The 16,285-nt window shown below is 40.7% G+C and overlaps 1 protein-coding gene across 3 annotated transcripts in view; it reads right to left on the bottom strand.

The window, feature by feature from the left end:
• Positions 1-8,321: 8,321 nt before the first annotated feature.
• Positions 8,322-16,285, bottom strand: part of ca5a (carbonic anhydrase 5a) — a 30,836-nt gene continuing 22,872 nt past the window's right edge. For 2 of the 3 annotated variants that reach the window (XM_085464565.1, XM_085464563.1), the window contains 4 exons: positions 15,038-15,133; positions 14,809-14,871; positions 13,297-13,455; positions 8,606-12,201 (listed from right to left, as the gene is read on the bottom strand). In XM_085464565.1, coding sequence (XP_085320691.1) covers positions 12,031-12,201; positions 13,297-13,455; positions 14,809-14,871; positions 15,038-15,133 — 489 coding nt within the window. In that variant the 3' untranslated portion in view covers positions 8,606-12,030. Of the gene's footprint in view, positions 12,202-13,296; positions 13,456-14,808; positions 14,872-15,037; positions 15,134-16,285 lie in introns of all 3 variants that reach the window. The other variant, XM_085464566.1, reaches the window with a different exon arrangement.

Genomic DNA, 16,285 nt, shown 5'->3' with positions numbered 1-16,285 from the left:
TCCAAATGTGTGGTAGTGGGCACATCTGCCATATTGAGATAATCCATCCCACCTCACAGGTGTGCCACATCAGGATGCTGATCTGACATCATGAGTAGTGCACAGGTGTACCTCAGACTGCCCACAACAAAAGGCCACCCTGGAATGTGCAGTTTTTTGCGCTATTGGGGGTCTGGGGACCCAGAACCGGTCAGTATCTGGTGTGACCACCATTTGCCTCATGCAGTGCAACACATCGTCGCATGGAGTCTATCAGATTGTCAATTGTGGCCTGTGGAATGTTGGTCCACTCCACTTCAATGGCTGTGCGAGGTTGTTGGATATTCGTGGGAACTGGTACACGCTGTCGTATACGCCGGTCAAGCACATCCCGAACATGCTCAATGGGTGACATGTCCGGTGAGTATGCTGGCCATGCAAGAACTGGGACATTCTCAGCTGCCATCTGCCCTGAACAATGTGAACCATGATTCATCCGTGAAGCGCACACCTCTCCAACGTGCCAGACGCCATCGAATGTGAGCATTTGCCCACACAAGTCTGTTACGGCGACGAGCTGGAGTCAGGTCAAGACCCCGATGAGGACGACGGGCATGCAGTTGAGTGTCCCTGAGACGGTTTCTGACAGTTTGTGCAGAAATTGTTTGGTTGTGCAAACCAATTGTTCCAGCAGCTGTCTGGGTGGCTGGTCTCAGACGATCTTGGAGGTGAACCTGCTGGATGTGGAGGTCCTGAGCTGGTGTGGTTACACGAGGTCTGCGGTTGTGAGGCCGGTTGGATGTGCTGCCATATTCTCTGAAACGCCTGTGGAGACGGCTTATGGTTGAGAAATGAACATTCAATGCACGGGCGACAGATCTGGTTGACATTCCTGCTGTCAGCATGCCAATTGCACGCTCCCTCATTGCTTGTGGCATCTGTGGCATTTTGCTGTGAGACAAAACTGCACATTCCAGGGTGGCCTTTTGTTGTGGGCAGTCTGAGGTACACCTGTGCACTACTCATGTTGTCAGATCAGCATCCTGATGTGGCACACCTGTGAGGTGGGATGGATTATCTCAATATAGCAGATGTGCCCACTACCACACATTTGGACTGATTTGTGACCACTGTTTGGGAGGGATGGTTATATTGTGTATCTGGAATGAATTTTAGGTCTCTACGTCCATCCCATGGGGAATGGGAGCAAAAACAAAAGTGTTGCGTTTATATTTTTGTTCAGTGTAGATGGAAAACAAGCTAAGCACCTGTTAAATTCCCCCACATATTTACTAAGAAGAAAAGGGTCATCAGTCCATCAACAAAAGGAGAAGCATCAGGGCGAGGCATGAAATTGTGCATGAAAGTTTTTTATCTTTTTACACTGAGTGCCAGTAGGGACATGATGAGTTGGAGTCTTGTTTCAAGGTTGGTTGCATAGCAGGATCAAGGAAACTGAAGTCAGTCTACGGGATAACTTTATAAGTGCTGGGAGTAGATCCAGGATGGGCAACACCGCCACTGAAATCTGACTCTGACAGCAGATGACTGTCATATATACTGAGGTTAAACAAAATACACAACTGTGTTTTTGTGATACACACAGACACACAAACAAACACAGACAGACAATTTCCTGTGTTTAGAGCAGGTAAACACGCTCAAAATTGAATGATCACATCCACCCTAAAGGTGCACTTGTATATTTGTCTCGGTCGATCTGCTCAAAGCCTGCAGAATGCCATATCATAGATGCACCTTAATCCGTGTCTGCTGTGTCTGACTCATGTAGCTACGTCTGTCTGTCTCAGTTACCCTGCAGAACAGTTACCAAGACCCCCAAGAGACCTGGGAACAAGTGTAGCAGAATTTTATGGTCATTGTAGGAGGCTGATGTTCAGCTGACAGACCTCTGAAGTGGTGGGTGCTTTAAAAAATAAAATAAACAGTATATTAAAGATGGACAAATTGATAAAAAAATGACTTAAACGTCCATTCTTTCTAACACCTTCAGGAAACAGTTTACAGTCTCAATCATTAGTTTCACATTTAACTGAGTATAAAATTATGCTTTTAAAACAGACTTGATTCTGTTCATCTGGACATAGCGTTTTCAGTGGGAGAAACAATTTGTCACTCATCCAAGTGACTTCTTCAGTCTAGAGACCGAAGATTGCCATTTCCCTTTCAGACGTGTATTTCCCACAGGTTTCCATTTACATCCTACCGACTAATATATTAGGAATAATGTCAGAATGAATTTAGAGGTTATTCATGTTGAAATTCTTCACATAGCACAGAGTTGGTTTACAGTGCTGACTCTGCATTACAATTATGAAAACACATTCCCACAACTGTCCCAGACATAAATTTCACCGCCCACTTCAAAGGAGCGAAAGGATTTTTTTGTCTGGGAACATAAAGTTGTCCCTTCAAGAGGGAGTACAGCACTGATGGGAAAAGGTTTGGGAAGCGAAGACGTGACAGAGCGCTGTGGGCGAGTGCCTGTTCGGCAGCTGTTTCCTGTTCCTTTTCAAAGGAATCTGAGGGTAGGCTGACCAATGAAATAATCAAATACACAATAAAATATACAGTCAAAGTCAGGACTGTTCAGTGCTTCCCATCATTCTCAGTGATACTTTCTTGCAAACCTGTGAGATATAGCAGTAAAGTGGCATTTAATACACCTTCCTTGCTGTTGAAATGGTAGGTCACAGTTTTGCTGTATTAAGATTTAAATGACTTTTACATAATGCTTTTTCTTTGAACTGGGCACTTTAAACATGCATTAATCAACACTTGACTTTTACAACTGATCCTGTGAGATATGAAATTAGTCAACAGTAATCATGAGGCCTAAGAGAATAATTAACCAACTCAACAGTGGGAGCCAAATTGTTCTCAGCAGAAGGAGGTGGATGGTTTTAGTTCGAAAAATGTTGTGGAAAAGCAAATCCATGCTAAACAGAAAGGTTAGAGTTTAAGTTGTGAACATGTATACTTTGAGACTATAAACTTCTCTGAGTCTGCGAGGTGTTAGGTCAAAATTTAGCTTGTTCTTAAACATGTGCAGCAAACAGAAACTTTCAGTGGTAAAAAAAAAAAAAGAAAAGACACTTCCCCTCTGGTAACTCAGGTAACCAAACTAGACTTCTTGAACATATTTTCTCTAGTGTGCCCTTTAGAACATTTTTAAATAAAATTATTTGACAAACACCATTACTTAAGTTCATAGAGAAATTCTGCTAGTGCCTTGGTAACCATGCTAGCTAATATTTTTAGTTAATGTTAGCAAACATTAGCATTAAATGTTAAACAAGAAAACTTAAGCTGAAGTTATCCTGTTTAAATGTGGTCATTCTGTCTTCAAAAAGTCAGGACAGTGATACCCATCTATTCGAAAGCTAATCCTATCCTGTCCACCAGAGAGCTGCAGTTTTTTATAGAAAAAACTATTAAATTATCTAATGGCACTCGTTAGCCTATTGTTAAAGTTAGCTATTTTCACAAATAAAAAAAAAGTAAAATATATATATATAAAGAATAAACACAAAGTATTAAAGAATGAAAGAAATATAACGAAATTGAGTTGTTTTACCTGTTTAGCTGATATCAGTATATCTACTAATAAAGACAAACTAAATCATTCATCACTGTATGGCTCAATCCCACTAAAGTAAAAAAACAGACATCAACGTCCTTGAAGCTAAGAAAAATCTGTGGTTGCCTGATGATTTGATTAATTAATATTTTTGTGTCCATTTGCAAGTAGTTGCAGCAACCAACTGTTGTCCAGAGATTCACCTTGCAACACCCTCAACCTCTAGTCAACCACTTTAAGCTCAAGTTGACTGCACAGGTTACCTGATGGGTGGTAACCTGTCTCGAGATAATCCTTGACTGACTCAGACAAACTGCCAGTGGTTTGCAAATAATTGCCAACATGGTGCAATCAACCCGAGTCAGTCTGCGCTAATGAGTCCAACTCATCTGCTTTGTGCAATGGGGGATTTGACTCAGCTGGTTGCCACCTCGGTATATTGTAGTTGTATTCCTACATAAAAGCAAAATTGCCTGAATATTGAGCACATATGTCATGTTGTTAAATTGCCATCATGCAGCAACTACGTTGCTATATGTAGAAGAATTTATTTTCAAATCTGTGAGTTTTGGCTTCACTTAAGAAGTTTGAATTTCTGTGTATGTGGACAACAAAATATTTGCAATTTTCCAGATTTATTTCAATTTATTGCCGTATTATCACAAACAGATTCGAAAAATATGCTGAAAAAACAACATTTTGGATACATGTGACATCTGGATATAAGGGACCAAAAACCACCAATGCATACTTTGAGGTGAAAATGTTACTTATTTAGTTACATATAGTAAATTATTCTACTTTAAAAAAACAAAAAAACAAAACAACCTGTCGTAGCAGATGACTGACTCTCCCTGAGCCTGGTTCTTCTGAAGGCTTCTTCCTGTTAAAAGGGCGTTTTTAATTTTCGTGGTCAACACCCTGAAATTCAAAGGGGCATGTTTGATTGTTGGGTTTTTTTCTGTATTATTATAGGGTGTTTCCCTTAAATATAAAGCACCTTAATCGACTGTTGTTGTGATTTGGCACTATATGAATAAAACGGAAATTTTAAAAATTTTATCATTTTGTCCGGAATTGCACATTCAGTGCAGTTTCTATGTGACATAAAAGAAGTTTCAAGTTTCATTGTCATGTACAGATAACAGTGTAGCCACATTTATCCATAATGAAATTCTTTGGCTTGTGCTCCTCAGCTTTACATGAGCATATAGAGAGTGTGCATTTACAGTGGGGCAAACAAGTATTTAGTCAGCCACCGATTGTGCAAGTTCCCCCACCTAAAATGATGACAGAGGTCAGTAATTTGCACCAGAGGTACACTTCAACTGTGAGAGACAGAATGTGAAAAAAAAAATCCATGAATTCACATGGTAGGATTTGTAAAGAATTTATTCGTAAATTAGGGTGGAAAATAAGTATTTGGTCACCTCAAACAAGGAAAATCTCTGGCTCTCACAGACCTGTAACGTCTTCTTGAGAAGCTTTTCTGTCCCCCACTCGTTACCTGTATGAATGGCACCTGTTTGAACTCATCATCTGTATAAAAGACACCTGTCCACAGCCTCAAACAGTCAGACTCCAAACTCCGCCATGGCCAAGACCAAAGAGCTTTCGAAGGACACCAGGAAAAGTATTGTAGACCTGCACCAGACTGGGAAGAGTGAATCTACAATAGGCAAGCAGCTTGGTGTGAAAAAATCAACTGTGGGAGCAATCATCAGAAAATGGAAGACATACAAGACCACTGATAATCTCCCTCGATCTGGGGCTCCACGCAAGATCTCATCCCGTGGGGTCAAAATGATCATGAGAACGGTGAGCAAAGATCCCAGAACCACACGGGGGGACCTGGTGAATGACCTGCAGAGAGCTGGGACCAAAGTAACAAAGGTCACCATCAGTAACACACTACAACGGCAGGGAATCAAATCCCGCAGTGCCAGACGTGTTCCGCTGCTGAAGCCAGTGCATGTCCAGGCCCGTCTGAAGTTTGCCAGAGAGCACATGGATGATACAGCAGAGGATTGGGAGAATGTCATGTGGTCAGATGAAACCAAAGTAGAACTTTTTGGTATAAACTCAACTCGTCGTGTTTGGAGGAAGAATAATACTGAGTTGCATCCCAAGAACACCATACCTACTGTGAAGCATGGGGGTGGAAACATCATGCTATGGGGCTGTTTTTCTGCCAAGGGGACAGGACGACTGATCCGTGTTAAGGACAGAATGAATGGGGCCATGTATCGTGAGATTTTGAGCCAAAACCTCCTTCCATCAGTGAGAACTTTGAAGATGAAACGAGGCTGGGTCTTCCAACATGACAATGATCCAAAACACACCGCCCGGGCAACAAAGGAGTGGCTCCGTAAGAAGCATTTGAAAGTCCTGGAGTGGCCTAGCCAGTCTCCAGACTTCAACCCCATAGAAAATCTGTGGCGGGAGTTGAAAGTCCGTGTTGCTCGGCGACAGCCCCAAAACATCACTGCTCTCGAGAAGATCTGCATGGAGGAATGGGCCAAAATACCAGCTACTGTGTGTGCAAACCTGGTAAAGACCTATAGTAAACGTTTGACCTCTGTTATTGCCAACAAAGGTTATGTTACAAAGTATTGAGTTGTATTTTTGTTATTGACCAAATACTTATTTTCCACCCTGATTTACGAATAAATTCTTTACAAATCCTACTATGTGGATTCATGGATTTTTTTTTTTTTTTTCACATTCTGTCTCTCACAGTTGAAGTGTACCTCTGGTGCAAATTACTGACCTCTGTCATCATTTTAAGTGGGGGAACTTGCACAATCGGTGGCTGACTAAATACTTGTTTGCCCCACTGTATATTGAGAAGAAAATAACAGAAAACAGCAGTGGTAGTAATATAATAATAATAACAACAATAAAAAGGAGAGGAAAGAGTATTAAATATTAGAGAATTTAGTTGATATTTGCATTTAAGACAAGTTGGTATTTTATAAAGTACCAAAACCCAACAAACCAGTTTAGACTGCATTCAGAACCAAACAGGAATCCCACTGACTGAAGCCCTTTGTCTCAAATATCTGAAAAACTAAACAGGCACATCAGAGAGGCTGAAGAGGACACATGAGAGTCGATGAGGAGGAAGAGCAGCTGGCCTGGAGTTCAGAGGAAGAAAGGGGCTCTGGATGCAGGTTCCTGTTTATATCTGTGCCTTAAAGTAGAGGGGATTGTGACTTGTTGACCTAAAACAATTCCCCTCAAGCAAAGATGAAGATGAGGTCTCGTCTTTGTTTCATCTCCCATCTTCACTGACGGCCATTAAACAAGTCACTATGGTGCAAACCAAACCTGCCTTTGTTACAAGTTTCATTTAAAACTATCTCAGAGTGGACGGCAAAAGAGGCATTTTTAAAAGTTGATGAATATTTTAAGACAGCATCTCACCTGTTTAATGCTTCTTCCTGTTTCTTGATTTGGGGCATTTCTTTCATTAGAGCATCCCAAAAAACACAGAACTAACCACAACGTTGAATGTACAACCCACTATGAGAAATTCAAAACTACCTTGTCGTCACATCGTGTCAAACTGGACTACAAATGCAAGATTGTGGAAGCTGGTTCTGTCCAAGTTTTCTGATATTGTCAGTTCAGCATGCCCTGTTATCCTCTACACACACACATATATATATATATCCTGTATATAATCGTTGTTGTATATGCTTTGAAGTCTAAAATTAGTCACATTCATTGAGCAGGTTTGAAATCTTTTGGTCATTCATCCACTTCAAAGACACGTGCACGCTTATAGTACACACACGCAAACATATTGTACAGTTCAAAGCAGAGGGGTGTCCAGTCAGTCTGTCCACATTCATACAATCGTGGGAAGCCTGCAGACCAGTAAACACAATAAACACCCCCAGAGGTCGCCTTCAATCGCCTCTCCTTAGGCTCGACTCAGGTGGAGAAGCTGAGCACACCCTCCCACGGTAGCCGTGTAGAAAAGAGGATAAACAATCCATCCCCAGGACCCCAGGCGACTGGGTGGGGGCCAGCAAACATCCCCTCTCTGTGTCATGAGGGTTTCAAAGGCAGCTTGAGGCAGTTAGAAGTGGTTTTCATATCTCAAACATGTTTCTGCCCTGGTTCCTCAGTGTTTTAGGAAAGAGGTGTGTTTTTAAGGAACAATGGGGGTTGTTTAAATTTGCTGAAAAGACTGGAGCTGTAAATACAAAGAGTCTCCAGTTTCCAGAGACGTTTCTTCCTAATGCACTGAATGAAATCACTTTTTTATTAAAGCAATTAAAAATTAGAACCAGCACTACAAAGATTGTGTGGATGAGCTGCATCAGAGATGGGGTCTAGCAGACAGTTTCCTGCTACTGCTACTTGTCAACTAAAGTAACCGGGCTCCTAATTCTAAGCCTCAAAAAATTAAAGTGGTTTATTTAAAAAAAAAAAAAAAAACTTTTCAGTTTTTTGGATCATGCTGTAAACAAGCCCATTTCAGTGCTGAAGTTAGACATTTTGTAGGAAGCGACTCATTTATGGAGTCAGTCTCAAATGGCATTTGAGGGATTGCACTTTTTGAACAATTCAGCTGAATTTCGTTTATACTGAGAGATTGCTGCTTGTGAACCTCCTGTGACTTTGACGGGCTGTTTAGTATGCAGCTGACTTAAGAAAAACAAATAAAATCATAAAATAAGATAATAATAATAATAATAATAATAATAATAATAATAATAATAATAATAAGCATTTTTACATCACATGATACTTTATTATTTTACATCATTTATTAACATCAGTCTAACTACAATCATGTTTCCATCGATGTTGGGTGGTTTTCAATATCGCCACCTGAGGATCAGGAGGGTCTTCCAACATGCACTGCTGGATGGCCTAGCAGGGCCCTGCAGGGCAGGAATGTGGGCTACACACTCAACAAATAAACAGCTAAAATATGCACTGCATACAGTGTACACATCATACACCTGCTAAAACATCACAGTGAGCCACAGAAGACTAGGAAAGATGAAGTAAAGATGCAAAATATTTTTTAATAAAGTACAGTAGGACCTGTAGTATCTCCATGATTAGAAAAGCAGGCAATGATATGGATTAAAACACAAAAAAATGGAAGACTTTATATTCTATTAGATTTCATTGATGCAAAAATATATATAATATTTAGCAGTCAATCAAGAAAAGCACCAAAAACAGATTTCTAGCGCCTCATACTTTGATAGATCAATCCATTTAAATAATCAGTCTGCACTGACTGTGAGCATTGTAATATGTTAATATTAACAGCACTGCAATTTTTTTTAAAAAGGCATAAGAAAGTAACAACATGAGTAAAAAGCCATGAAAAACCACAGCAGATGATGGTGCACAATTCAAATACATGAATAAAATACAACTGTACACGATGAAGGCAGCACTGGGTCCCTTGTCTCCCGTGTTAGTACAATACACTGAACAAAGAAGAAGAAAAAAACCCCAAGCACACCACCATATCAAATTCCACTTCAACTTCACGCTAAAATCTTTTCTGCCTTCTGCGGGCCCCTCACTGTTTATCTAGCCAGTCTGCAGCCGTCACAACAATTAACATCACCCAGTGCACATCGCATCTTTTCAATACATGTCCACTGAAGTCCAGTCGCTGTGCAGCTTCGTGCTCTGCTTCGACTGGGGGGCCAACGGATGACCCGCGGGGGAGATGGAGCAGGGCGTTAAAGAATCACGTGAGCCTCGGTGACAGGAGGAGGGCAAGTTTGGATAGTTGCATTGTTACAGAGGGATCATTAAGACAGCCATGACCTCTCACCCCACTTCAGTGCAACTGTATGCCATTGGAGAAAACCTTTGCACACAGATGACGTTAGAAGTGGCCAGATATGGTGCGATGTTCCAGTTTGCAGTCCTGAAATAAGACCAATCTCAGAGCCAGACAGGTCTCTGCATGCATGTCTCCTTCTATCGTTCCATCAGTACCCTCCTCCTCTCTCAACTTTACCTCAAACTTCCTTTTAGCTTTCTGACGTTGCTGCACAGTCCAATTTCGAGCACTGCGGCTGCTGGACATGAGCCAAAGCATGACAACTGCTAAACCTTTCTAGATGATGTAACATTGCATTAAAATCGTTCCCGATTTCAAAACCTTTGTGTCCCTGCACTGGATCTGCATATCATTTTAATTTATTCTAGTTTACATCTTTAAAGGGAAACTACTATGCTTTTTTTCTTCATATTCTGTCATATAATTATGCTAAAATGATGAATCTTCATATTCAGTTTTAAATGGTGCACTGTGAGACAAAAAACAGGCTTATCGCTGCTCTAAATGGCAGATATTTTTGCCTGTACAATGTCACAGGTGACAAAGCACTCTGGCACACAGCTCTCTGTGAGTGCAGAATCCCCACCCACCTGTTGTTTATGAACAGCAGCCAATCAGAAGAAAGAAATTCATCCTGAACCATGAATTAACCAAAGCTACTCAAGTAGAGACCAAGAATAAAAATATGTCGATGGAAACAAGCATAATAGGTCCCCTCTGGATAGGTTACAGGTGAAACTCAAATAGTGGAATCCTTGTATATAAAAATAAAAACATGCTGCAACATTAGAGGTAATTTATCCTCCTGTGACCTATCCAAGTACATCCTGCAAAAGGTCTTTAGCTTTAAAACATCAATCGTAATAATAATAATAATAATGATGATGTGGATTCTACATTACATTTTATGCTAAATATAACTGTAACTTTAAACCCCTTCCAATCCAAAAACAGCAGACTGATTTGTTCTATCACATTAGTGCGATTAATCTTCTGTTAAAACACAACAACTGCACCACAGAGACTAATAAAGACAGCAGCTTCCTCCCAATTACAACTCGATTCATTCAAATTACCAGACAGGTGTACTATGAAGCAAGTTCAACATAGTCAGGCTTTCTTTGTGTTGGCTGGTTCAACAAAGCCTCAAACTGTGGTTAATCCAGACTGCTGGCCTGCTTTATTCAGAGGTCAATAAAACCAACAGTGATGTTACCAATAAGTCATAAGCTCAATGCTGAAGAAAACTGTTAATTCTGGGATTTTATATGCAAATACATCTTTAGGTTACCATGACAGCTGCAACTTTAAAGCTTTACACCTGTGCATGCAGGTCTGATGCCGTCCCATACTGTAATGAAGAGAGATCAGTGGAATCAGTTTAGTTTTTGGCCAAGCCAAAATGAGCTGAACTGATAACTGACTCTGCTGCAGACCAGGTTACGAGTTCACCATAAGTAGGTATAGAGCGCAAACAGAGCTTCCTTTGTAACACTGAAAACTGACTCTTCACTTCTTAGTACACCTGTCTGGGAAGTAAGAGGTGAGCATCGCAGTAAATAGCAGCTGAGCCTCCACCATTTCTGAGAGTGACCACCAACCACTGTACCCGAGCTATATCTTGGGGGAACAGATACTTTCCATCCTGAGAGGGGTGAGGGTGAAGCTGCCAAAAGCAGTGAGCCACACAGAGAACATTTAAAGGCACGGCGGTTATAGTGTCTAATGGAGATCACTGTGAGCCAGAGTAACTGGGTGCACCAGTGTGACACAGGTACATGCACTCTGGGTCAATCAGGATGCGTGTATGTGCTATAGTAACCAGGCATGATTGTGCGTATTACACAGGTTCTATGTAGAAGAACCAAAGCTTAGAGTCAGCTTTCAGACTCTTTAAATTATAGGATGTCCGAATAAAACAAAGATGTATAAAGTATAATATATAAATGACTCTTTATAGGCTACGACACTAAAGGTTTAAAGTGTGTAGATGGAAAAAAACAAAACAGTAAATCTTACAACTTTAAGAATGAAAAAAGTGACATTGTGGTACAAGTGGTAAAACACTGATGATTTTAGATATGTTGAGTATTTTACTGGGGAGGCACGTTCCCCCTGACGGTTTGGTAAAATCTCCAGGGCATTGTGTTGTAAACTTACAGTAGCTCCTGCCTCCTTATAAGGATAAAAACATCACAGCGAGGAGATCAGAGCACTCTCTGCTGTAGCTGTGACCATGAAGTTTGTACCTGCAGCTCGGTGTGACTCCCTACACACAGCTGTAGCTACAAACTTTACATACAGTAACTGAAAAGACTGTAAATATAGAATAAATACCATTCTTATCAATATTCTTTTTCCCCACAGCAAGCATCCCTTATTGGCTTTTGGTCTGCAACAGTCAAACCAAATTGTAAAAGAAAATAAAAACCGCAACCAATCAGAAACAGTTTGCTTACATCCCCCCTACATTGTGCTACACTCTAAAAACCTGCTTCCAGCATCAGATGTTGATGAGCAACAACATGTTCTGACAGCATGAAGAAAGGAAAACAACAGAAGTGTGGACAGTGGTCACTGTGTGAGTTACTCTAAGAGAAGACAAAAGGGTCTAGCAGCATCAGTGGTTGTGCTTGTCGCCTTCAGTGGATGGCGCCTCCTTCAGGAAGGGATTGAAGGAGGAGCGGACGGCACGGCCCCGGAGAGGCTGCTGCACACGGAAGTTGTTCACCATGCTCTTCTGCATATCCTCCTCGGCTGAGGTGAAAAGAAGGCTCCGGAAGACAGCCAACTATAGGGCAAGAGAGTCAGCGGTAGACAGCAGAGATTTATATCAAACTTCTTCAAAAGATAATATCTTTAGTTTCTGGGTAATTTCAATGAACTGGGAATCCTGAAGCTGAAATGTTGCTGTGCTGGTTTTTATGGGTGTGGGTGAAAATAAACACACCTTCACATAAACCTCAACTGTCATCGGAAACCACTACTGAAAGTTACCTTGAAAGAACAGTTGTTCCCAAAACACAACAGCACATATCCAAAGGTTGGTGTGCAACTCAACTTAAAGTTGCACCAGTGATTCGTGCCCACCATGGGGCAGCAATAACTCTCATACAGCCATTTTCCACTAGTACCTGCTCGGGTCAGCTTGACTTATCTTAGTTTTTAGGGTTTCCCATTAGGTGGTATGTACTTTTTTAGTACCTGCTCGGCTGGAATTCCAATCGATCTGAGATGATCTGAAAATGTGACATTAAGAGACTGCATGCCACCGATTGGCTAGTCAGTGGCATCATGAATCATTAGAGCATCTCACTCACAAAAATCAAAAACCTGGCAACGAGGGAAACAGCTACACAAAGAAGCACTACTTTGGCAGCAGGTATGCCATTGCCTCAACGTCCTCCACTGTTGTGGTGTTAGTGTTGCATACAAATGACAGGACGTTTGGCCACAATGTTGTTATAACAACCTCAGACTCTATTGTAATGCCAAACATCCCAAACTGAGCCATGTTGAGTTGGCTGAGTAGGTACTAGTGGAAAAGGGTTAATAGTAGTCATGGATAGCACGTTAGCAACCAGTTCTACACATTTGGAACAGTGTTTATCCTCAATTTTGATCCCCACCCACTCAAACATGTGTTAATACAGTGTTCATTTACATCTCTGCCCTTATTTGTCTGTATTTGGTCTTAGGATGGACCACATCCTAAGATGTTAAACCTTTTAACATCTTAGGATTTTAACAGAGGAAGGTTTAACAGAGGAAGAAGGATTGAAAAAAAGAAAACAGACACCACCAATCACACTGCACATGAAACGTCGACCCATTGTTAACATTCTTTACTTTTTTGTGTTGTGATTCTTAAAAACATCGTTCTTACCTGCTCATGGCTGACTTCTATGTGCTGTTTCATAATCATCCAGGTAACAGACTCTGTCAGAGGAGGCGTGGTCAGAGAGCCGTGGTACGTCCAGTAGTCATCTGTGTTGGTGGGCAACAGACAGCCGGGGTCGAACCGGTTAAACGCTACTACACTGTTCTGCAGAAGACCAAAGAAACAAATATTCAGTTAAAGCTTGTGGACTTTGCATGATTCACACTTCAAACTGATCCTTAGTTCTGCCTGAAACAAGCCGTTTTAGCTCCTCTCCCTGTGAGTCAACATTTTTCTGCGTACGTCTCAAGTTCACAGCTTCCACTCACAGCCGTGTTGATATTAGCATCCGCAAGTGTAACAGTACAAGTATATTACAGAAAATACACAACAGCAGACTGGATGCACTCTGTGGAAAATTGTAAAATATTTAAAATCATTAAATGTTGACTATAATATAAATATATTTAAAATTTGTTTGGTATGTGTTACACAACATCTGTTATTTAGCACACACTTCTTATTATATTGTTGAACCAACATTCATATCAGACCTTATTAGTGATAAGCTGTGAATTAGTAGTGATAAAAAACAAGGGGAAAATACAATCTGCAGTGAGTCACCTTCAAAAACTACAAGCAACAGTGTAAAGGAAATATAATCATATCTCAGGACAGGTCTATAATGACAGATCAACATGTTAAAATCAAGGGAAAAACTATATCACACCACCACCACCATTAGCAGCTTGAACTGTTAACACCACGCATTGTGGACCACGGATTCGTCTCATTATCACCAAATTCTGACTTGACAATCTGATGTGGGAGCAGAAATCATGATCTGTCAGGACAGTCTGTCGTCGTTTCAAGATGAAAACTGTCTAGGTGTGGTAAATGTGTGCCCAATATAGTCTTGGTTTCCTGTTCTAAGTTAATAGAGTACAGAGTGCTGATGCAACCGCCCGCTTTTGCACGCCACCCTCTACAGCTTTCCAACCACAGAACTGTAGTTTATTGAGTGTTTGTAATTTTCTGCTACACTCTCTGAACTAGACTGTTGTTCGTGGAAAAAAAGCAGACCAGAAAAAGCATATCACCAATAATCAATCATTTCTGCACCAATAATCAATCCAAGGTTAAAAGCACTAAGCTCTTTTGCTTCCTCCCTGTTGTTTCTTGCCTGCATTCTTTTCATATAGCGAGCTGCCTACATATGCTACATTTATTAATGCACAGAGCTAGTGTAATTTTACCTCATCTTCAGGTCCTTGGATGCAGTGAATACACAGCTACTGATTCAGTTTGACTTCAGTTCTTTTGACTACTTGGTGAAAAAAAAAAAAGAAATTCTCTGTGTGAAAGAAAGCCTGAACCACTAGAGGGCACCACCTCCCTATAAACTGACAGGCACAGAATTGTTGGTCTGTGATGCTCTTTGTCAAAGGTAAATACACTTTCTCATTAAAGCAGAGAAAAAACACAACAGGTATACACACATATGTGTGTGTGACTAACCTTGTGTCTGATTGCAGGCAGAGCGTCCACCAGTTTCTGCAGCCCCTCGTGTCTCTTTCCCACCTATGCAAAGATTAGACCATAATCTGGATTATCGTCACTCACAAATCAGCTGGACGGCTGTTACCATTCTCTCACATAAACACACTGCTGAACGCAAATCAAAAGTAACCCAAAACATATGATTTTGGTCATTGTTTAAGGACTTGAAAGACAGTGTGTGATGTACCTTCAGAAAAACTCCAATAACCGCCAGCCCGTTATCCTCCATCACTGCCTCCTCAAACAGACTGTACTTGTCAGAGTTCCAGTGGACCAAGTGGAGCTAAAGCGGCACACAAAGCAAAGACATGAGTTTGTCTGTATGTGACCCAAACTGTAACAGCTATAATCTTTGTTTTCCTGTTAAATCCTTCCTGCCTTCTTATATTTTTATTTGACCTAGTGTAAAAATTACAGCTTTATTAATTGTATTAAAATATGACACAAAGATCCCATGAAGCTGTGACTCATAACTGCAACTTGATGCTCTGCGCGCGCACACGCACACAGTCACTGGAGTGGAGCTTCTTACATAAGTGTGCGTGAATGTAACGGAACAACATGAAAATAGATGTTCTATATACAGGACAAATGTACGAGTCTGTAAACTCAGATGCTGACAGACAAACACACACTTTGAGGTTTGAGTCCGAATTTGGCGATATAAAAAGAATTAGAGAAACACAGCTGGATGAAAGAACCACAGTTGTATGGCTTAAACAATGTAACCAGTTTTGCACAACGCTTAAACATTTGAAGAACAAACAATTCGAACAGGGTACATGAGTACATATAAAAGGACCACAAACTAAGGCAATATTTGCGCTGTTTCAACAGCACACTGTTGTTTTTTCCATTACTCCTCTCTGTTAACCTTAAGAACTAAAAACTGACTTATACTGAAGGATATTACATGTAAGATTACAAATAGTAAGCATAAAATACCTGCATGACTAATCTCAGTTTTAGCTATGGGCAGTTGGAATTGTTACAAATATGTTTTTTTTAAATACTTTTCCGTTAAATCTACGTTCTAGTTACATCGTAAGCACAAAACCCTCTGAAAACCTGCAATGTGGCCTACCCTAACCCAACACGCACTTCCCCTGGAAATACAACGACACGTCCTGCAGCTATCGTGACGGGCCTGTGCAGTACTGCCAATGTCTCTGATGCATTTGCAGATACGTTTTTCACAGTTTTTCAATCAAAAAAGAAAAAAAAATCATAATATTTATCACCTCAATGTAAGGACAAACAAATGTCAGGTAGTTGTGGGAACTATTAATGTCAGGAAACATATGAAACGGAAAAACCTGTGGGACAAATATGTTCATCACCAAAAGTTAAAAAATAAAGTAAACTGAGCAAACAAAGAATGAGGACCCAGGAGGGGAACAAAGTCCCAGGTTTAAATTTGTTTCCCCCATGGGAA

This window comes from Copadichromis virginalis, linkage group LG7, assembly GCF_057382275.1.
Source record: "Copadichromis virginalis isolate Kocher_CV1m ecotype Utaka linkage group LG7, C_Virginalis_male_GT1.1, whole genome shotgun sequence".
Taxonomy (NCBI): Eukaryota; Metazoa; Chordata; class Actinopteri; order Cichliformes; family Cichlidae; genus Copadichromis; species Copadichromis virginalis.
This window is presented reverse-complemented; position numbering and strand designations above follow the sequence as displayed.